This window comes from Arvicanthis niloticus, chromosome 28 (genome assembly GCF_011762505.2).
Source record: "Arvicanthis niloticus isolate mArvNil1 chromosome 28, mArvNil1.pat.X, whole genome shotgun sequence".
Lineage (NCBI taxonomy): Eukaryota > Metazoa > Chordata > Mammalia > Rodentia > Muridae > Arvicanthis > Arvicanthis niloticus.
Window position 1 is genome coordinate 19,968,417 of NC_133436.1, and position 24,508 is coordinate 19,992,924.

Below are 24,508 nucleotides of genomic sequence, written 5' to 3' on the forward strand. Positions count from 1 at the left end.
GGATCATCTTAGTACGTTTTCCTTTCAATAATCTCCATTGCTTTTGTTAAAACTCAATAGTTGAATTACTGTGTGTTCAAAAGACAGTCTTTTATATTTTTCTTTTGGGTATGCTCCTTTCTTCCAGATTTTAGTTAACAAAGCCCTAATTAAAATGTTATCACATCTTGGTTTTCACTGTCAATTATTCTGACCAAAACCATAGCTACAGATCCATCTCATCTGACACTGAATTTAACACTTGGTTTTTAGCATTTTTGGCAAAAAGTGAAAAATGGCAAAATGATTTTAAATGAAACTATGCCTTGAGTCAATGGATGATTTTCTAATATTCTCCCACTACTCAATTTTTACTAAATTTCTCCTTTTAAAGTTACAAAGCAAAATATATGAAGCGAACACTATGTACCAAATGCTATAGACACATAATCAGACCACGAGCATAATCGCAGCAGAGAGCATTTCTGCTCCACACGGTGATGGGTTAAGAATAGCCATCTCCCTTCCACAGTTTCACTTCTCACTTTAAAACTGGAAGCTATTTGGGGATTTTTTTTTCCCATAATCTTGAGTATGTTCATATGTTAAGATGATGACATAAGACATATTCTGTTTAGTGAACTAAAGTTACCATACAGGCTTCATTATTCAGAACCTCACACACTCCATTTCCCACCGATACTCTTTGGCGAGGTTGCGGGGTTTTTGTTTTGTTTTGGTTTTTTTTAAGAGGTGGCAAGTTATGTGTGAACATTTCAAGTTTCTTAGCCTCCCTCAAAGCTCATTCTGTATTCACTGCAATCTCTCACTGCAGTGCGTTTGTTACCCATGAGCACCACACGTCTATTCATGTTCCTGACTTGTGTTATTGCAAGTTGTCCTTGGCTGGTGGACAGTCAAAGAGTACCATCTTTATCTTGGTTTAAAAGCTCTCCCGAAGATTACAGTTATTCAGTTCATAATCCTGGGGGTTTAAAATGGGCTATCCTACTAAGGCTTATTTTAGTTTAAATGTAGTTTACTTTCTACCAAAACTCCATGAGTTTTGGTCCTCAATGCAACAACATTGACAGTGGCTAGGGCCTTCATGAAAGAAACATTTGAATCATGCAAAGATGTCTTCATGACATCTCAGTGTCTTCATGACATTCTCATGACATGCAAAGATGTCTTCATGACATTCTCAGGTGAGAGACTGGGTAAATTCACTGAAGACTGGATTAGTTCTCCCAGGAAGATACTATTCTTAATGACAGCAAGATCTCATCAAGAGCGCCTACAACCCTTCTTCATATATTCATCCTATAGACACACAAACACACACACACTCACTCTCTCTTTCTCTCTCTCTCACACACACACAAATACAAAAACCAAAAATAAAAACACACACCCAAGTCCCCTTCTGTTTGTTTATCTGCCATGATGTGATATAGCGTGAGAGCCTAGTCAGCAGTTAAATAGTTGTAAAACAGATCTTAGACATCATTGGCATGCAAGAATAAGCTTTTTTTCTGAGTTAGATATTCTGTATTAGCATCAGAAAAAAATAATGCAACAGTAACTCTGAGAACTGAAGTGTTTCAGTAATGATGGGTAATGAGCAGAGGTTTGTAGAGTATAAAGTATATTAGAAGAATCCCAGCATGCTTTAAAATGAGTATTAAGAGCAAACCGAAGGGGTCAAGGACACCACAAGAAGACCTACAGAGTCAATTAACCTGGGCCTGTGGGGGCTCACAGAGACTGAACTACCAACCAAAAAGCATACAGCGGCTGGACCTAGGCCCCTTGCACATATTTAAAAGATGTGAAGTTTGGTCTTCATGTGGGTCTCCTTACAATTGGAGCTGTCTATGACTCGGTTGCCTCCCATTGGATCTCCTCCCCTAACTGGACTGACTGGTTGTGTCTCAGTGAGAAAGGATGCACTTTGTCATGCTGTGACTTGATGTCCCTGAACAGGGACTACCCAAAGGGGTCTTTCCTTTCTCTGAGGAGAAGTGGAGGGGACCGTGAGGAAAGGAACGTGTAAGGGTGGTACTGGGAGGAGGGGAGAAAGGGCTGTGATGAAATGTAAAATGAGTAAATAAATAGTGGAAATAAAAGAGTGAATCTGAAGCTGGCACGATGGCTCAGTGGGTAAAGGCGTCTGCTGTTTAGACCTGATTCCCAGGACTCACGATGGAAGAAGATAACTGAACTTTAAGGTTGTTCTCCAACTTAGACACATGATCTGCTCCACCCTCGTGCACATTCTCACAATCATAAAAAAAATTAAGAGTGGTGCTGGTGAAACTAAGAAAACCAAGACACTAGGGTATTTTGTGATAGCAAAGAACAAGGCTAAGACAAGATTCCTGCAGCTAAACTGGGTTATACTTGCGGATTTTATGTCTAGACATAACTGGAATGATTTCTTTTAAGAATGTTCACTGGGAGTAAATGTTTTTTCAACACTCACTTGAACTGCTTCAGGTCACATATTAGGAGAGTATTGTTTCATAAAATCATCTTAAACCTATGGAACAGTACTTTAAAAGAACAATTAGTCTGCAGGCTGGAAATAGTAAATTATGAAAAGCTAATAAAATCCTATGAAGAAAATGAACTTCAATAAAGTTGAAATGAACAACATCTGTATGCTACATTCCATTTTGATTCAGATGTGGAAAAAAATGAAAATTATCAAAGTTACGTAATGTATTTGAGACAGAAAGAGAGAAAGCTGTTAGCCTTTCCTCAGATATAAAGGGACTCTGTGAGCTAGTACTCCTCACAATATATGTTATCTAACATTTACATTCACGAGAACTGTAAGGTCTCATTTGCTTCATGTACCAGCTTATCAGTTCTGCGTTAGTCTCATGATATAAAATAAGTGGAGGCTACTTTCCCCTTATTAAATTAACTTAAATAAACCACAGATTGCTTCACCTTCTTGATCAACTGAAGTAAATTAACCTGTATTGGAAAACCTAATGGATAACTGGAGCACCAACAGTATCTACCAAAGTGCTTGCGTTATTGGATCCAGTGGCATAGACTGTGCACTGCTGGATAAACTGCATAAAGTAGAAACATGAGAGCACAATATCTGAAACATTGTTTTTGATCTAAGAAATGACAGGAAAATCTAAGTAGACTCTCATAATTATTCTCAAAACCTCTTACGAGATCAAAGACTAAAAAGGAGGAAGCTTGAGGGTCTAAGTGCGGGAATGTTTGTGACTGTGCATAATTTCCTCAGTGTGCATTGTCATTTTCTCTATGTGCAATTGAGTGAGCACAGAGTTCAGTCTATTGACACTACCAATTCCTTCCCCTGGAGGCTCAGCTGGGAAGGCCACACCTCTGCAAGTACAACCATGCCTTGTGCCACCCAGCATGGCCAATGCCCTTCAGGCACTGGGGACTGACTTACTCCTGATATCTTATTTCTGGAACACATTGTTGGGTATTAGTTACATGCATATAAGAGTTGGTTTTACTTTCTTTAGTATAATTTTGTTTCAGTCTGTACATTTGTAATTCTCCAATAGTGTTTACTCTGTAGTCCATTTCAAATCTGAAACATTACTTCCAATATACATCTGAATCTACTACTGTTCACAAGACCCTCTTCAATACCTACTTTGACTCCTGTATGACCTATCCTGTATTACACCGTTCCATGGGTGGGCCAATGGCTTTGATCTGTATTTCAGGGTTTACCCTTACTGACAATTTCCCCTGGCAATGCTGAAAGATAATATAGACAATGGAACAGCAGCAAGATAGTCTGGAGTAGACAGTCTTAATCATGAGTTTGTCTGCACAGATATTTGATAGCTAAATGAAACCTTAAATTAAAAAAATGAATTGTTTTTAATATAGAAAAATAAGGGCCAGCCTAGGCTAGCTAATAGCCTCATTTGAGGTGAGAAAATAACTAAAAAAAAAAAAACTGAATAAAGTAGACATATTAACACTTAGTATCAGAATTTGTTTGTTAATTGCAACAAATATACCCTACTAATATAAAATATAAGCAACAAGGGACACTGGTGATGAATATAGTTGGAGTATCTGCACTGTACTTTTGTAGCCTTTTCCACATTAAGTCTGTTCCAAGAACTAAAGTACATGAGAATAACACCCAGAATGAAGAGCATCATGGGCCTATTACAAAATACAAGACTCCGTGGTCCTACAAAGAACATTGTAATTCCTTGTTTCATTAGGAACCATAAGAAGATGCTATTCTCTTTTCACAATCCCTTGTGTCTATAATTCTGCTTTAAATATATTTTTTAATAAAAGATATAGGGGAAAAGGTATATTTAATGAGAAAGGTCATGGAATAGTTCAATAATGGTAGAGATATAATATAAATAGCAAAATAATACATAATAATAAAATACAGTAAAGAAAAGGAAGCCAGTTTTTCACAGTATCACTCAGAATAAATCCAACAGATGCATCACCGCCCTATTTGACTCAATGTGTGTGATGGTCAGTGTGCAACAGTAACTTTTATTCACCTGATGTAATTGTCATCTCCAAGGCTAACAACTCTGTCAGCTAACCTAGCTCTAGTCCAATAAAGTTCTAGCCTCCATACAGTCTAATCTAGGCCAAGAATATTTTCAGCCTCTGAGACTGCTAAATAAACTCACTTTTTTCTTGCTCATTCTAAGCTCTGGCTGGCTGGTTCAACTTAGCTGTTCTGACTCAAATTCCTCTCCAAGCTAACTAAATCTGGCTTCTCTCTCTTAGCTCCTCCTTTTTGTTCTACCTGACATCAAACTAACTCTATCAATCTGTTCTAATCTTCTGGCTCCTTCTTGTTCTCTGACTCACTCTGTCTACCTGAGTCTAGCTTGTTAACTCTTCCACCTGTCTCTGTAAAACTCACTGGTAAAACTTTTTCATTTTTCCTCTCTCTTTACACTGCTCTCTCTTAAGCAGCCTCCTCTTCTCTTGCTTTGGGAGAGTTGGGTACATCCTATTCTGTCAAATCTTTCTCTTATTCATCACTTTGTCTGCTACTCAATTAAACATCACTTTTAGTCATGGTTGTTTCCTTCTACAAACTAACTTTACCTTTATTGTTTAGAATTAAAGGTGTGTGCTGAGGGTCTATCTGTATTCCAGAAAGAAGGTTTAAAGGTGTGAGCCACAGGCTGAGCTACATCATCATAACATAATCTCAGTGCTCACAATGGGATCAAGTGTCCTGCAACATCAGTGTTACTATCAGGTCAGAATCTAGAGTCACCTGGTAGAAGAGTCCCTGGACATGCTGTTAGGGGTCTTCTAAAATTAACTGATATGTGAAAACCCATTTTAATTGTGGCTGAGACCATCTGGGCAGGCGACTCTGGACTGTATACATGGAGAATCAGAGCACAGCAGAAGCAAGCATACATCATTCTCTGCTTCATGATTGTAAATGTAATGTGAGTTCAAGCTGCCTTAACTCCCCCACCACGGTGGATTGTTCTGCAAACTGTCAGAATAAACATCTTCTTCTTTAAATTGCTTTTGCCAGCATATTTTATAACAGTAACAAAGACTGTGTGGTAAAAATATGTGGGGGGGGGGTGAGAGTTTAATGCCGGTGGAGGGCAATTGTCCAGTATGTATGAGACCATGGGTTCCATTCCAAGCACCAGAAATAAAAGTACAAAATTATGAAGTAAAGACTATCAGGCATATGTCTATATACATATATGTGTATACATTGCAAAACAAAAAATTAAAGAAAACGTTTTTTTTTTAATACAGATTAAGTAGGATCCTGGGGAAAAAAATGAAATATAACCTCCATGAACTATTTCCAAAATAAATTGAGCAAAATTAAAATCTAAAGAATCTAAAATTGTCAGTTTTATAAAATGAACCTGGCCCATTATAGCCTAGGCTAGCCCTGTGAGTTGTCAGACAAGTGCTGTCTGGGAATACATGCCAGGTCTTGTTACCCTCCCGAGCTGAGATCAGAAAAAGCTAATATTGGAACCATGTTCTAAGGTCAGACATACAGACTCTGCTGCTTCCTCTCCCAGTACTCTGACAGAGAAAATCCAGAATGCTTAATGTTTATGAAAGAAAAGAGGCACATATCAAGTTCAGTCAGTAATATATGACGATGTTTAGAGGTAACATGTGTTGTTCTAGCGGCATGGACTTAAAACCAGTTATCTTCATAATGCCATTAGATTGCAATAACCCTAGTGGGTGGGGGGTGCTAAGATGATTTCACTTCAGAGAAAGGGGACTTTCCAGAGCATCAGCAGCAAATGGAGAAGCTAGGGCCAGAATAGTAACATCTGTAACTATTATGACTGCTAGTCAAAATAATCCCGTCAGAATAATTTTTATGTAATTCAAGAAATATCATAATTTTTAAAAGTAATCATCTCTTTTTAGAGATTATTCAGTTAATGAATAATGTTAATATATAATAGATACAATCTCATTACTTGAAAAATCTGGAAGAATTGCAGTACTTAAATGAAAACTTGCAAAAATTTTTTTCGAGCAATTTTGAGATATTCCTTCTACAGAAGACAAAGCTGATTGAATTAATCAAAACTTAGACATAATTTCTGAGTCTTTCTCAGTGGTTGATTTACCCAACTCATTCTGGGACACTCCTCAGGGAACAGTCCAATTACAGTTACTCAAAAAGAAGCAAGCCTGTTGATCTATGACATCTAAAAGCATAGTTATAAGACATTATGACCTAGTCACAAATACCAATACATCATCTAATATATTAGTGCTTTCCAGGTCTGCTTAGATTGTTCTATAACTTTAGTTTTATCATATACAAAGAACTCTTACTAACTCCAATAGAAACATATTTTCTTGTTAAATAATTGCAGATGTGAACATTAATTAAGCACTTATCAACTTGGCACATTATTTAATATTAAGTGTATATTGAATAGATACCCAAAGACAGGCACTGTTACAAAGGGTTAAGGCATCTAGTAAATAAACATACAAATCTTTATCATGATTTTATCTAGTCCTTCAATTCTCAAAAATACTTTCAAGATATGAGTACTATTTAGTACATTTTAAGCTTCCTTTACAAATGAAGAAATAGAATTAGAGGTTTTCCTAAAACTGCAATAATTTTACAATCTAAAATGTCTAAATAAACCTATGATTTAGTGACACTGAGAAATGTGACCATTGCATTTTCAAGCTCTGAAGAAACCAATACTCTTCATTCACAGGAAAGGGATTGGGGCTTTCTCAGCCCACTTAAGGGACCGTTTCATCTGTACATAAAGAAATAAAACCTTCACTACGTGATGTTTCTTTCAAAACAGACATTGTACAAAAGATCAGAAGAAGATATTTTGAATTTAAGAGTTGTATTCTGAAATGGTAGCTATGTGTATAATATTCTTCATTTTTATAATTTATCATTTTGAAGGAAAACTCCTGTTTGAACACACTTTCTTGAAGTTCTATAGTAATATAATAAATGCAGTAAAAGAAGCATCTATATTGGTAAATTCAGACTAGATGACTTTATAGAAAGTAGAATGTGTAATAAGTATCTATTAAACTCACATGATAGCACTAGCCAAGGGTACTGATGGTGTATAACAGTGTCATTGCAAAAGCTTCATCCTCATACTGGGTTTAAGAACATTAGCATAACAGCTTTAAACACTGAAAAGATTGAAAAGTAAATTCACTTATCTTGAAAAAGTTGGCTACAGTTTTAAGTAGCACAAATACCACTACAGTGAAAACCGTGACAACGCAGCTAAATTCATCAACATCTGCCTTGTGCAATCTCCTCACCTTGAATTTCTGGACCTTAAGACTTATTGTGAAGAGCAAAAATGAGGAAAGAAACCAAATATCACCTGCAGAAATAGGTCAGAAAAAGAGAATGCCTTCCCCTATTCCCTTGGTCAGATGTGATGTGAGCAGCCCCACAGAAGGAACCATTCAAAGAGTAACAAGAACCTGAGATGTAGCAATATCCCAGTGAGTGATTTCACAGTGGACTGTCCCCAAGCCAAGCCTTACAAGACAAGACCTTGGATGGACGAAAAAACTATTTGCATTTCATAAGCCCTTCTTTACAAAATGTCAGGCTCAGCAAACACCTTCCTCTCTTTGTAGAAAGGCTTAAAGATGGAAGTGCAAACAATCCCAATCTGATGATGATAAGCAGAGCTAATGAACTCCCAGTTATCTGTCAGAAGTCACAAGCTTCATTAAATGACTTTACAATAACTAACGGTTTTTTTTCCAAATGGATTTAGTGACCAAAATCAGTTCATTGACTTAGTAATTTTCAATATTCTTTAGAAAACATGCCAGCAGCCAACTCTTCTGTACTTCTTTCCTGAAATACAGTTTTGCAATTCCAGCTTCCTTGCGCTTTTTAAGCTTGGTTTCCACTCCAAGTAGACAATGACGAGTGAATTTTAATAACTATTTAACATGCTATATTTGGTGAGCATGGAAAAATATATTTCCTTATTAGAAAAAAAAAGAATCAAACCCAGAAACCTTTTAGATCATCTTCCATACTTATTATTAGTGTTACCTCAAATTTTTGAAGCTGCACCTATATTTGGGGAGAGGGTGGATTGTCTAAGGTAGTTTCTAGAGACTATTCTCCTGCAAAGAGAAAATGACTACTAGGGAGAATGATGCTGGCTAAAAGACATAGTCTACTTTGTGTTGGCCAACTACTCCTAGACACAGGCCATGCTCTGGAGTGTGATTGATATACCTAGTGTTACTCCACTGGAGAAAACCATTTTTTTTTTCTCCCAGCAGGTCTCAACTGCTAATAGCTTCTTGGTTAAGGGTGGGATTTTGTGTCTCCTTCCCCTTCACACTGCTGTGATTTTGTTTTATTTGAACATATGAAGGTCCCATGCATGCTGTCACAATCCTTTTGAGATTATATATGTATCAATCATAAAGTGTATAGAAGATGCTGATAGCTTAGGGTCACCCACCACCCTGGCTCTTATAGTCTTTCCTCCCCTTCAGCACAGATTCTTGAATGTTAAAAGGAGGGGTTTGATCAAGATATTCCCTGTAGGGTAGACGCCTCCAAAGTCTTTCACTCTCTGTACATTGTTCGGTTATGGTTCTCTTTGTTAATTAGCGTTTGTAGCAAGAAGCTTTACTGATGAGGGCTGATTGACACTCTGTTCTATGGGTACAGGAACATGTCATTAGTTTTATTTTATTACTATGGAATGTGTGGTGGGATTTTTATGTGATCTTTTCTCTTTGAGTTGTTATCTTATTGATTTTTTTTCTTTTATTTTTATGTTTGTATTTTTGTTAGTTTTTTGGTATCTTTTTTTGGTTTGGGGATTTATTGAGAGAGAACATTAAGTTGATTGGGTAGGGAGGTGGGGAGAATCTTGGAGAAATTGGAGGAAGGAAAAGAACATAATTAAAATATATTGTATAAAATTTTACAATAAATTTTAAATGATTAAACTGGACTCTATAAGGCATGCTTCTTTTTATTGATTACAACATGATAAAATCTCAACTTATTGCTAAAAGATCCCAGATAACGATAGAGAATCCTGAGTTAGAGAGACAGCTCAGAGTTCTTTCCTAGCATTCTCAGGGCTCTGGGTTAATTTTGTGCTCAGCACAAGCTAGGCATAGTGGCACACACTTGTCATCTCAGCAAGTGGGAGGTGTGAACAGGAAGATTAAAAGTTCAAGGTCATTCTCAGATAAACAGTGACTTTGAGGCAAATTTTGACTAAATGATACCCAAAACCAATGGAGAAAAAATGGGAGAGAGAGGGGGGAAAGTAGAAGGTAGGCAGAAATGCATAAACATGGAATATACCAGATGTTGTAATTCCAAGTAGAACTCTAACTGAATATGTCAGAGAGAAATGCAGACTTTGTGTGATTGTCAGGCCTTCCCAGAGATTTTTTTTTATAAAACCCTTAAGTAATCTACCAGTAGGAAAAGCTTAGTTGTCCTTTCACTCTAGAATGGTCAAAGCAATGATGCTTAACTGTTTCACTGTTCATCAAAATAGTTTATCCTTAAATATAATAGATATGCCTGGGGGTTGTCAAAGGCCAGGGGTTTCCAGTAGGAAGAATGCTCCTACTAGAACATTCCTGTCTGAGCAAGCTTACCACTGAAGCCCTTGTAAACTCTCATTCCACAATCTCCTCACTCCTTTCAATAAGAGGAAGCACAGTTGTACGTCTTTCTAAAAGCTGGTCTTCACTTTTGCATTAATGACCTAGTATTCTCCACTGATTCATTAGACAGTGTTTGTCCAAAAATATGAAAAATATAAAGTGCTATACATGAAAAAAATTAAGCTCAAATGACATTACAACAAATATAATGCTGCAAATTCATTCTAGAAATACAGTGAGAACCTTTTAGCAAACTACTAACCTTGACTCACATGTTACCCATGTGGAAGTGCCATACCCTGACCCCCTGTACACTAGGTATCGCTGCTCTAAGAAGGATCTTAGTTATCACATCTGACATCAAACAATTGCAAATCTTCTCCTCCCTTATTTATACTCCCTTCAACCTTTCATCTCTCTAGTCTCTCTTGATTTTCCACTAGTGTTTCTTAGCAATGTTTTTCTTGTGAGAAATTGAACACTCGAGTGTTCACACACACACTTCCTAGCTTGCTATCCAAAACAATGGCCAGTTAAAGATAGCCATGCATTCCTCACTGAAACCAGTAAACATACTTATCTACATAACAGAAGGGAGCTAATATGGCAGAGAGAAAGCAAAACTTCTATAAGGTAGCCTTAAATTAAAAAGATGGTCCTGCATTATCTAGTTGGGTCCGAAGTAAACGCAAAAGTCATTGACAATGGTAGAAAAAAATCAGAAGAAACAACCGAGGAGGGAGGAATGTGAGATGAAAACCTTTCAATTCCATTGGTCTTGAAAGATGGAGGAAGACTAGAATAAGTAGCGGGAAGAGAGCAGACTCTAGAAATAGAAAAAGACCTGTTAGCCCCTTAAGTGTAAACCAGTAATCTACATCAGAATTCTGATACCAAAGCTTAATGTTAAAGTTCTGTGTTGTCTGCATCATCAAACAATTATCATATACATGTGCATAGAGAAAGATGTGTGAGCAATAAGCCAAGGAGTTCATGTGTCTGTGTAGTGATGGTCTCCAGGCTACACAGTAGATTAAAGACTATAGCTGGTGATCTAAGAATACTAGACAGGCAAACAGATAGATGACATTACAGGTAGATTGTGGAAAGATTGGTAATAAAAGAATTGTTTTAATAAAGAACTATTTGACAGGGAAAAAAATAGCCCTTCCAGTGAAATGTTCTGCACCAATTAATGACTTAAAAGAAAGTCTCACTCTTATCTCACAGCATAAAAAAATTAACTCCCAATGAATCATAGCTAATATGAAATAAAAATTACCCAAATTCTTTAAAAACGCATATGACCTTGGAGCAGATAAATAGTCTATGAAGCACAAAAGAAGTTGGTAGCTACGCTTTGTCAACATTAAACTTCATCTTCTAAAATGCCACTACCAGAATCAAAGCTTCAGAGACAAGGAAAAAGAAAAAAATTGCTAAGCATATTATGAACATGATTTCTGCTCAAAGGGATCAAGAAGCCCCACAAGGCCACAAGACAAAGAGCCTGACAATGAAATGGACACAGCTGTAAACAAGAGATGTCACCCACAAATGTATTAAAATGGCACATAAGCACATAAAAGTGTTCACACTATTAGTCATTAGAAAAAAATGCAAATTCAAACCACAAAGCGACGCCACTGCACACCCACTGGAACAGCTAAAACTGAAAAGACTGACAATCCTATTTTAGTGTAACTGTGAGAAATTTAGAGCTCTCTTACATTGCTGTTAGAATTGCAAGATCTTTCAGCCACTCTAGAAATCAGTTAGGTGGTTTGTTATGAAGTAACCTCTGAAACTGAAAGTACCACACATTTATGACACATGAGCTTTTCTCTAAATATGTCTTAAAAAATTAACTAAAACTGGAACACCACAAAAGAGGTGGCCATGAATGTATATAACAGTATTGTTAAACAGCTAAAGTTTATATTTGAAACAACATAAATACCTGTTCGTTGGCATTTATATGTAAATTAGCACATCAATGCCCCTAAAATCTTACTTAGAAATAAAGAGGAAACTAGCAATGCAATTTTACCTAAAAAGTGTTTTGATAACTAGGTAAGTTTGTGGTGAATACAGAGATTCATGGCTGCTTGGAATGGTTAAAATACATGACAGCTGAAGGAATCATCTCTAAATAAGATATTGATGTGATGTCACTCCCACTAATGATCAGTGACCCTTATAGAAAAAGAAGCAGAAAAAAAAGTGTAAGAGCCAGATGATCGTGAGAAGACATAGAAAAGGCTACCTGTAGGACATGCCGCAGCTATGTACATGGTAGCTATGTTTGTCTGTATTAGGCCTACACAAAACTGGGCCTGTCAAAACCCAACCATGGATCAGGGAAGTGTTAATGAGTTCTGACCTTCCCTGGCGGAGCTATTGCTACTGAAAGTTTCTGGGGGACGGGCAGCTGCTGTCTACAGTTGTGTATCAAAATGATGACCTCATAAAACTCCAGTACATAGCGCCAAGCCTGTGGCCACACAGACAGACCTAGTTAAATTCAGTGGACCCCGAAACCAAACAAAAGATATAAATGAAGGAAAGGACTAACAAGAGCAGGGGTATAGAAAAATAGAATGAGTCTTGAAAGAATTCACAAGACCCTTTGTTGAATGATCATTTAAAATATTGAACAGCAGAAAAGAAATACAGGCGATTCAGAGAAATAGGATAATCAGAAATGTAAAATAATTTTCTCTTGTGATCTGGTTACTTCAGCTTATTCTTTTCCAAAGAAAGTGGATCTAACAATAAAGTAGGTGTCAGGAAGAGGGGTAAACAGAGTGGGAATGAAGGGGTGACTCCAATGCCACTTAAATAAAACAAACATAACCTGACACACAGAATAAGCTAACAAGTACCATCACAGAAGCTGATGTCTTGATGCTAATCTTCAAATGTAGTCTCTGTCTCTCTGCATCATTGAGAAATTACTTTAATTCTCCATGCAGCAGCATAGACTCAAGCCTCTCATCACATGGTTGTGATACTTAAGTGAACTGATACACAAAATTCATGCCGGAAGCCCGGGAGGCGGTTTGTCCTGAATACATCCACATTATCATCATCACTAAAATAATCACTATAGATATGTGAGCAAAACTCTAAGAAGCATCCTAAAATCATATTCTGGTAAGGCCAAGAAGACACTATTTTTTTGCATGAGGATGACCGTCACCAAACTTAACCTTACTCGGAGAGGATGCCATGCCTAATGGTCCAAAGTTACAGTCTCCTGCGAGCCGGCGGGCTGGATCCAGAGCCACAGACAAAAACACTGAGCTCATTCAGTGAGACCTGGGTTTAGCAAGATGACTGGTGATTCAATGTAGATTGAACCCCAATGCATGACTAAGATTAGATAAAAATGAATTCATAAATACATCCCTATTGATCATAACTGCATCGTACCATCTTAATGCATCATAAATTGTAAGAGTGTAAAAACCTTAAAGAGGATCTAGAGCCAAATTTTCCATTTTTGCAGGAAAAAAAAAAATGGTCTCGGGTTGAACCACTGAGTAACCAAGGTCACGCAAGCATTTACGGCAGAGCCAGCACTCTGAGCATTTACGGCAGAGCCAGTACTCTGAGCATTTACGGCAGAGCCAGCACTCTGAGCCAGTGATTATTTTTGTTATCATTTTTTTCATTATCTGACAATCTTTTCATGTAGAATATTTTATTAATTTTAAGAAATCCCTTTTAGAGCACATAGGGAGGGACCCATGACTCCATCTGTATATGGAGGAGGACGGTCTTGTCCAGCATAGGTGGGAGAAGAGATCCTTGGTCCCATGAAGGCTGAACATCAAGTGTGGGGGAATTGAAGGGTTGGGAGGTGGGAGTGGGGGAGTTGGTGGGGGCACATCCTCATAGAAGCAGGAGGAGGGGGGGATGGGATAGGAGGGTCCTGGGTGGTGGGGGGAATGGGTAAGGAGATAAAATCTGAAATGTAAATATAATATCCAATAAAAAAATTTAAAAAAAAAAAGAAAAGAAATCCCTTTTAAAGTTTTATTTTTCAGACAACAGTTGATTACTCCATTATGAACAGTCCCCAAAACGTAAGATAATTTGACTTTTTTATTCAGGCTGTTGCCAAGCATATAGGTTGCTCGCCACAAACTTGACAGCCAAGTCTCATTGCTAAAGGCAACACTTACACTACTGACTGAGTGAAGAAGTCAAGCTGGTTCCTACACAGAGCTATTATCCCTATGTTCCCGTGTCTTTGGAAGAGGAAAGTGCTCTGCACACTACCAAAGGAGAAACATAAATTCCAACCTAGTCACAAACTCTCTGGACTACAATGGTGTCCTGCCTGCAAGATATACTACGGCAATGGTGGCACAAAGCTTATGGAAGTAACCAACCACTATCTGATTTGACTTAAGAATCACTCCATGAGATGGAACCCATACCCAACACTGCTTGGGTGACTAAGAACCTGAGACTAGATAGCTTGGGAACCGAGGGTAAGAATCAAGCACTACTGTTCTAAAAAGGAAAAAAAGTAGAAATAAAATGTCTCCTAATGACATCCTGATAGATTCATAGATTAGTGCTTTGTTCAACCATCTTTAGAGATGATGTCTACTGATGTCCCTCCCACAGCAGCAGATGAGAACAAATACAGATCCACAGCAATGTGCAGATGGTGAGAGACCTTGAAACACTCAGCCTGAAATGGAATGTGTCCACCAAAACCCTCCTCTCAAGACTCAGGGAATTTTTGGAAAAGGAGGTAGGAATAGTGTAAGAACCAGAAGGAATGAAGGACACCAAGAAAACAAGGCTCTCTAAATCAACATGATCAAAACTCATATGAATTTACAGAGACTTAGATAGCATGCACATGGCCTGCATGGGTCTGTACTGGGTCCTTTGCCTATATATTATGGCTTCTAGCTTAGTGTTTTTATGGGATTCCTCAGTGTGTCGATGAGTGGATCTCTGTTTCTTATGTCTTCTCTTAGCTCTTTTCTTTGTTTGTTTTGTCCTAGTCTGACATATTAGTGTTTGTTTTGTCTTATTATGTTTTATTGTATTATTATTCCTTAGGAGCCTGTTTGAAAAACAACAACAAAAAAAATACCAAAAAAACAAACAAACAAACAAACAAAAAAAAAAAACGAGTCAAGTGATTTGGGAGGGAATTGGGGATGAATTTGGAGGCACAGAGGGAGGAAAAAACATAATCAAGAAACATGAAAATTATTTTCAATAAAAGGAAAAATAAAGGAACTATAATCTGAATTCAAAATTTTGATCTTTTCCAAAGATAGCCACATATGTATAATAATTTTCTCATGATATCATAGACATAGCTCTCAGTCAGCCTCATGGTATCAACTGTGAAACCAACATTGGACTGTGCATGGCCATTAAGCTATAGACCGGGGTGTATATGATGGTATGAATGAGAATGGCTTCCATAGGCTAATATATTTGAATGCTTTGATCCCAGTTGGTAGAACTATTTGGAAAAGAATTAGAATGTATGACCTTTTGAAGGACGTGTGGCCTTTTGAAAGAGGTATGGACTTTGGAAGGAGACACGTCAGTGGGGGTAGACTTTGAGGTTTTGAAAACCTACACCACTCTCAGTATCTCTCTTTCTCTCTCTGCCTAGTGTTTGTGTATGAGGTATAAGCTCTCAGCTAGTGTTTCAGTGCCACGTCTACCTATCTTCTACCATGCTTCCTAGCACAATGATCATGAACTCTACTCCACTCTCCAGAGCTGACACCCCTGATTAAGTGCTTTCCTTTAAAAGCTGCCTCAGTGACGGTGTCTCTTCAGAGACACAGAACAGTAACTAAGACAGTTTTATTTAATCGAGTCAAAACTTAGAGATTTTCAGTTCATAACTGACTTTCTAAGACTTACGTTTTAGTATGAACATCTGCTTAAAGACTTGATCACAATGACAAGACTAGAGAATTTTGCATGGCCTTTGATATGAAAGAAACTAGGGTACATATTAAGGGATTGCTCATGAGATATGAAGACTGGCATCACCTGACTTAAAATCTTCAGCCTGTCCTTCCCTTTATGTTAAAAACAGCTGGATAAGAGTAGGGAGGCAATTAGGTAAGTATTATACTAGGTCAAGGAAAAGACAACAGCAGAAGTCATGAAATCCTGAAAATGGCTTGATAATATGATGCAAATATTCCAATATGATGTAAAGTGTGAAGGGAAAAGAGAGCCATGGACCAGGAACATGTAGATTTTCATTCAGGAAATTCTACTTATATAAAATGAAATATCTCCTGCTGCAATCTACACTCAGACTTATTTGTCTTTCTCTACACGAAAAGAGGCTCGTTGCCACCTGTATACAATGCCCTCTTGTGAAACTGGCAGCAGCCAGAATTATTTCGTGACAGAGAGAAATAAATGAACCCTGTACAGAATGGCTCCTGAGAAGAGGGTGTGTCTTTCACCGTTGTTAGGGCAACTGGAAATCACTGCTGCCATCTGGACAAATCTGCTGGAGTGGGGACTGAGCTCGCTCAGTGTCTACAGGCAACACTGAGGGCAGAACTCATCCAATGAAAGACTGCAGTCACGTAGTCAACATTATCCCTTGCTCAGTTCCCTCATAGACTCATGGCTGGATCTAAAAGGGGCATTATGAATGAAAAATGATAAAATACTGCTTTCTTCTAAACCTGCTAAGAGATAGGAATAAAAGCTAACACCAGCTTGGTAGACTCTCATGGAAGGCAGCCCAGGAAGGAAGAAATACTTTCCTTCCCTTTAGCAGAGTACACTACAGTTTTGGCATGTCAGGGAAGGAATGTCTCAGTAGCAGTAGCCACCAGTACAGGGAACAGTGTTCTCAGGAATGTGAGAGCTCACTTCCACAATGGCTCCTAAGGATGTATCAGAAGAACCCAGTGGGGTGAGGGCATACAAACAACAAAAGAGATGAAAGAGGGACAAGGACAAGTGGCTGGCCTCTTCATGAGTAAGTGCACATGAGACTCTCGGAAATGCTTATGTAAGCTCAGTTCCTTTATTAACAGACAAGCCAACAAGAAAGGTTTAAGGTGTCATTACATCAGCTTTCTCCGAGCTTTTAACTAATGATGACAGGATGGATCTACTCTGTAGTTATGGCACGATTTCAGATCGCCATGCTTCATAACCAAATAGCCTGCTTACCCTGAGGCTCATACCTGCCATGTCCACTCAAGATTTCTTAAACTTGAATAGATCACCTACAAAATATTAAAGAGAATAAATAGAATATCGTTGCTTTGAAAATGATAGACATCACACTTTTAAAAGTAAATGGCCTATATTTTTTTAAGGACAAGCATTTTATAGAAGTAAGTGAAGAGTGACTCTCTGGGTGCCATCTGCCCTGGTACATATATTAAGAACAGCACTTTGAGTGCCACTTCAACAATGATGTTTACATGCTTTCCCTCCTAGAAGAAACAGTATTCTTCTTTAAATGCATCTTCTTTAAGAAACTAATTTTTTGTGGGTGTTTTAAGTGATTTTACACACCTGCATCACACAGAAAAAGCCAAGGTGACCCTGACTGCATGTGTGCTAATTTTAATCAAACTCAGAAATTCTCAGGTCCTAAATCACAGTGTGACCTGGCCACTATGCCTCCCATTCCTAGACAGTGTCTCAATGTCTCTTCATTTTTGGTTTGTATGTCTATCTTACCTGCTTCTCAAAAAATACCCTAGTGTCTCAGGCTACTAATTTCAATTGGTGGTGAGGGTGGTCTTTATAATCATTACCAAAGCCATGGGGCAGCAAAAGAGAGCCTTCTGGGGACATGACAATAATGCTGCTACTACTGCTGCTGCTGCTGCTGCTGCTGCTGCTGCTGCTGCTGCTGCTGCTGCTGCTGCTGCTGCTCCCCCAGCTTCCAATGGGCCAGCAGTCGAGGCCATTCTATAGAAGCCACATATTTATATTCCATCCAATATGGGAGAAAGAAAGAGACACCAATATCTGGAGAAGTGGTGGGGTGCTGAGGACAGGTGCAGCTTCCTGAGATAGAATCAGTAGTGAAAACAGCATTTCTTTCATGCAATATTAAGAAGATAACTAAATAAGCATGGAATCTGTTAGGTCAAAAACTCTATGAAAACAATAAGGGATCTTGGGAGCAGGTATCTACAGAAGTCCATAACCTCCAGGAGAGAGAAGACAGGTTGAACCCCTCACAAGGCATCTGCAGAAATCACACTGGAACACCATAAAATTCCCCTCTGCAAATACCCCTCTGCCTCCATACATAGTGTGTGCACAAACACACACACAGACACAGTTTGGCAAGGGATCTTATCACCATAAAGTCTGTGTTACGTCATGTCCATTTAGACAGCTCTTCACATCTCAGACCTTACCAGATGTTCTGTTCCTGTGACTACCTACCTTCCACTCACAGATACCAGGGCTCTGTATTGGGTGTCAGCTATTTAGGAGCAGAAGAAAGTCAAAGCAAAGGACAATTTGCCAAGATGAGGAGACACCCTGGCAAACAACTTCGTGTCTCTTTCTAAAATAGTCAAATCATCTTGTTAACAGCCCTGCTGCTTCTAGTGACTTTCTATTCAGGACAGGACCGCTGCTCTGACTGGCTGAAGAGAGACACTAGTCAGCTCTGTGTTGCATGTGCCTCTCACCTTGAGTTAAAAAAAAATTAGTAAAAGGAATCCATATTTGCCAATTACTTTGGGGAGGAGGGAAGGAGAGAGAAAAAGAGAGAGAGAGACACGGGGATGGGGGGAAAGGACGGAAGGAAAGAACAGAAGGAAAGAGAAGGGGGAGAGAGAGAGAGGAAGACAGAGATTTAGATTTAGATTTAAATTTACCTTCCAATGAGTGAGAACTCGCCCACGACGCCCAGGCGGCGCATGGCACTCAGTAACCCCCGCACTGTCATGCCCTCGCAGAAGCAGACCACGACCCTGGCCTTGGGAAGCCGCTCCCGGAGCTTGCGCAGGAGCCGATCAAAGCTCTTCTCGCCAGCATTGCTGTAGATTTTGTCTGAGTGTGCGATGCAGAGGCCTTCCTGGGCAGCCAGCTCTTTGAAAGCATCCATTCCACTCTCGCCATAATTCCCTGTCCAGAAACAATCAACAGATGTTCAAGACCACAGTGTTAGCCACAGGCCTGCGAAATGGAATGGGGATTTGTTGGTCTGGGAGGCAGGGGCAGGGAGGGGCGAAGAGGAGGGTGGCATTGCTAAACAATACATAACTGTGGCTGAGAGGAGACCTTGGTGGAGTAGAAAGTATTCAGATGACAACATCCAACTCTGAAAGCCAACAGAAATTACATGAACTAGGCTCCTACAATGGAAGACCTTTTGTGAAATAGATTCTTTCCCTATTTTATAGCCACGATTAATAATGCCTGTCCCATATTTTAACCACGTGGGAGAGCTGAGCTCCATTAGAATGTGGACGTCAGCTGGCTTCATCTGGATTCCAAGACAAAACACAGACACTCAGATAAGAAGCCCTGCAAAATCTCCAAACCATGTGCTCTACGGCTGCTTTATCAGCGTAAGTCCTTATTTCAGATTTCAATAAGAACACAGAAGGAAGGTTAATAAATCTTTCCTCGTTGACACATCTTCTGTCAGTCTTCCTGATGCAAGCCTTAAGTGTTAAGGATAAAGCCAACAAGGTCAACAGTTCTATCACCCCTTGTCTATTCTAATGTGTCAACTAAAAGAAGGGAGTTCTTAGGTTATGACCCACCTAAGTTACTACTTCATCCACTGAGCCTGATTAATCTTCCATCCTCTCCTTTATATCAGTATTTTTAATCAAACATTTTAAAGTTTTATTGATATGTTAAAAGCCTGCACACATTTAATTTTTAAGCTTCATGAATTTGAGCATACATAGACCCACCCTCTCAAAATTGTCTCTCGCCAAAGTTTTCTGTTATTCGAGTTACTAATCACAACCTGTTGTTATAACCCCTGGTCTTTATTTTAACCAGCAACTTGCCACATTCAGGGTCACATTCCTCACTAAAGCCCTTTATATTCCTGGCTCTTGAAACACAGTACTCCCCAACCCTTTCACTATTAAAAGTCCACTCCTTGGTTCTTTTATTTTTACATCTCTGCTCACCCTTTGAATGTTGCTATGCTAGGACTACATCATAGGAAACTGTTCATTTACACACCCACCCCAGGTATTCCTTTCAGCCATGTGCCTTCAAGTACTATTTGACTGTGACTATTTAGTCATACATCTGTATCTTCATGCTGAAAGGTCCTTCGGAATAAAAAACTAGGACATTCATCTGCCTACCTGGTGTATCCATGTGCAGACTTCTAAGACAGCATATCGGGATAATGCCTTTTCCTTCTGTATTTTACAAGCATGTTTCCTTCAAGTTACTTTCTATTAGAAGTTCCTGCCTACCTGCACCAAGTTTCTGTGTTTTTTCTCTCATACCAGATCCATTTCTATTGCCCAAAGCAGTCCTAATCCAGTCTCTTTGCTCTGCTTCAGTCTCTTCTATTCAAAACCATGTCTTAGGTCATGTTCCCTAAACAAAAAGCCTGAGATAAAGATTCCTGTTCAGGGAACTCATAGAGAACCAGAGGAGCAGGGAAGCAGAGGAGAATAGGAGACAAGTGCTAACTAAGCAAGAAGCTTTTCACAACTAACGATTAGTTAGTTGCTGGCTGGTCCCACAGGACGTGATGGAGAGCCTCACTCCACAGGTTCAGCCTCACAGCTGAGCAAGGGAATTCTTGTCAGTTTGTCACTGAATACAGTTACAGAAGTGGAGAAGTAATAGCTGACATTAAGAAATATTCACGTTAGCCGGGTGGTGGTGGCGCACGCCTTTAATCCCAGCACTTGGGAGGCAGAAGCAGGCGGATTTCTGAGTTCGAGGCCAGCCTGGTCTGCAGAGTGAGTTCCAGGACAGCCAGGGCTACACAGAGAAACCCTGTCTCGAAAAAAAACAAAAAAAAGAAAAAAGAAAAAAAAAAGAAATATTCACATTGTAACTGTTGAGGAAGAGATATATCAGAGCATCTGAGGGAAGGAATCTGGGAGGGCCACCAAGATCGTCCTCCTCAGCAAGGCACTGTCGACTCCTCCCACTGCCTTGGCCTCATGATTCGACTCCTTACTTCCATTCCTGTTCTCAGCTCACTTCACACCTAGTGCTCTGTTAAGGTGTGAATCACTGCACTGCTCCTTTGCAGAAAGCTTCAATTTCTGTTGAGCATGCTTGAAAAGAAAATCAAAGCTCACCGGGACTACGAGGCTAACCCCAAACTGATCTCTCCGGGACTACGAGGCTAACCCCAAGTTTCATGAGAATATCTCCGTATGACTTGTTATGTGACGTGTGTTTAGTACTTAGAATAGTTTTATATACTTGAGTTCACTACTGTGAATTTCACTAAAGAGCATTTGTTATGACAGGCCAATTGAGAAATGTACAGAGATATAAACAAGTAATTCAAAATAAACAGTCAATGGGTAGCAAGTTTACAAAAAAAAAAAAAAACACTGGATATTATTAACAAGCAAAATGGTGCAATTAAAATAAGGCAAATCTTTGGATCTATCAAAAAGCCAGGATTTCATTAATAATATTTAATATTGTCAGGTATGGTGATGTATGCCTTTAATCCTAGCACCCAGAAGGCAGAGGTAGGAGGATCTCAGTGAGTTTAAGTACAGCCTGTTATACATAGCAAGTTTCAGGACAACCAGGGCTATAGAATCTCCTAAAAAAGCAACAACAAAATTAATAATAATTATTAATAATATGAATTAATAATATTAATATTTATTATTACCATATTCAGTATTCTTAATGCATATATTCCTTCAATACAGGAGAATATGATTAAAAATATATTCAAGCTGGACAGTAGTGGCCCACAATTTTAATCCCAGCAGAAGCAGGTGGATCTCTGAGTTCTAGGCCCTCCTGTTCTATAGATTGAGTTCCAGGAAAACCAGGGCTACACAGAGAAACCTTGAAACCCTTTATCAAAAAACAAGCAAGCAAACTAACAAACAAATATGTTTATACACACACACACACACACACACACACACACACACACATATATATATATATATATATATATATATATAATTTAACCATGTTTTTAAACAAAAAATAGGGTATTGGGTAAATACAGTAATTATTAGTCAAACAATTATGAAATAATTTATTTCAGAACAGTCTTGTAACTTGAATTTTAACAACTATGAAAGTCTCATAATTTTCCTGTATGATTAGAACAAAAAGCTTTGTTGTGTCCTTTTTCATAAAATTTTGGGATCAAATTGTGTGTTTGCCCTGTGACAACTGCAATATCCTATCTCACCCAGTCTACGGGAGTCCAAATGGAAGAATTTAACATATCATGAGATCCCCATGTCCCTGGACTGTGGAAACATGTCACAGCAAAGCAAGAAGCACAGGATGATTATGAGAGAGAAAGCTGACCAACTCATTATTCACTCATCTGAAAGAGAGTATACAAGGAAGGAAGTGGGATGCCTTTCTCTATCTCCCTCCCCTTGCCTCTCTCTCAGTAAATACAGGTTATAGAATACACAAGGCACTATGAATAGATTGCAAAAGTCACTATCAGTCTGTCAGGAGATGGCATTACAGGACAGACAACCTTACTGCTGAGATGCCAACTCTTGGGCTTCAATCCCCAAAATTACTATAGTCCTTCATCAAAACACATACGAGTCAAGTGACCAACAGTGATCTTTGTATGAGAATAAGAAAAATCTTTGTGTTTTAAATCTAGTAATGGGCATACTTAGTTCAAACCTCTCTCTCCAAATAGACTGAGATACCAAGCAGTGAAAAGTGAAACTTCTCAACAGGTATCAAGCCTGCTTATGGAAGAACTGAATGCTTGTTGTGGTGGTTTAAATAAAATGGCTCTCATAGGTCCCAATGTATTGAATGTGTCATCAACAGGGAGTGAAACTCTTCAATGGGATTAGAGGGATTAGGGGGTGTGACCTTATTAGAAAATGTGTCATTGGTAGTGGGCTTTGAAGTTTCAAAAGCCCATGCCAGGCCCAAGACATTGTTCTCTCTCTCTCTCTCTCTCTCTCTCTCTCTCTCTCTCTCTCTCTCTCTCTCTCTCTCCCTCCCTCTCCCTCTCCCTCTCCCTCTCCCTCTCTCTCCCTCTCTCTCTCTCTCCCTCCCTCCCTCCCTTCCTCTCCCTCTCTCTCTCTCTCTCCCTCTCGCTCTCTCTCCTCTCTCTGCTTATAAATCAGAATATAGTTTCCCCACTTTGACAGTAATGGACTAAGCCTCTGAACTAAGCAAACTGCCAATTAAATGCTTTCTTTTATAAGAGTTGCCTTAGGCACGCTGTCTTGATAGAAATGGAACAGTGACTAAGACAGTTGGTAACCTGTATTGACTCATAGGCTCTTTATACTGTTCTATCTATCTATCTATCTATCTATCTATCTATCTATCTCTATACAATTTATGTGTGTGTTTTCATAATTGAATATGATATCTGTACAGGTTAATTCATTCTGTAGGAAGATTGTTTCATTTTTTAAATTTATCTTATCTTATTTAGATCAGCATTTTGTTTTGTTTTGCTGAGATGAGATCTCACTATGTGGCATAGAAAGACAATGTAGCCAAGACTGGTTGAAATTCACAGACATCCTCATATCTCTGTCCCTTCCTAGTTTTGAAATTAAAGTGTGCATCACATGATCTGAACAATTATGTATCGCTGTGCTTAAACTGGCTGTTTCTCTTACAAGGTCTAGAAGTCTCCAAACTTGCATACAAATTTTTCTTCTACAAATCTTTATAGTTTAAAAATTGCACTCATAAAACATCATCTTATTGGTCTCTCAAGAACCCAACCATACCTGTTAACCTATTGAGGACTGGATGCAAATGGCATTTAAAAAAAAAAAAAAGGTGAAGAACAATCACTTAAATTGTGTTACTTTCAATTACAAGCATCTGAAACAGTGTGAGAAGAACAAGTTCAAGCATGAAATGCAGATGCCAACGATGAAAGTGAGGAAAGTGCATAAAGTATGCAGTCCTTGTTCTTAGTCTTAAAATACAAGCATGGTTTCTTTACAAGGGGAAATAGGTGAGCTACATTCTTGACCGGAGGCTGGGCCTTGAACACTGCCAGACTAAAAGTAAAGTCACTCAGCCAGGGACTCTGTCCTCTGCCCTCTGCCCTCTGCCCTCTGCCCTCTGCCCTCTGCCCCCTCTGCCCCCTCTGCCCCCTCTGCCCCCTCTGCCTCCATTATACCACCATCCTGCCCTC

General features: G+C 38.8%; 1 protein-coding gene across 4 annotated transcripts in view; it reads right to left on the minus strand.

The window, feature by feature from the left end:
- The window catches only part of Grm1 (glutamate metabotropic receptor 1), a 376,706-nt gene that overhangs the window by 237,872 nt on the left and 114,326 nt on the right, over positions 1 to 24,508 (minus strand). For all 4 annotated transcript variants that reach the window (XM_076926847.1, XM_076926848.1, XM_076926850.1 and 1 more), the window contains one exon: positions 19,041 to 19,290. In XM_076926847.1, the coding sequence (XP_076782962.1) occupies positions 19,041 to 19,290 (250 nt within the window). The remainder of the gene's footprint in view (positions 1 to 19,040; positions 19,291 to 24,508) is intronic.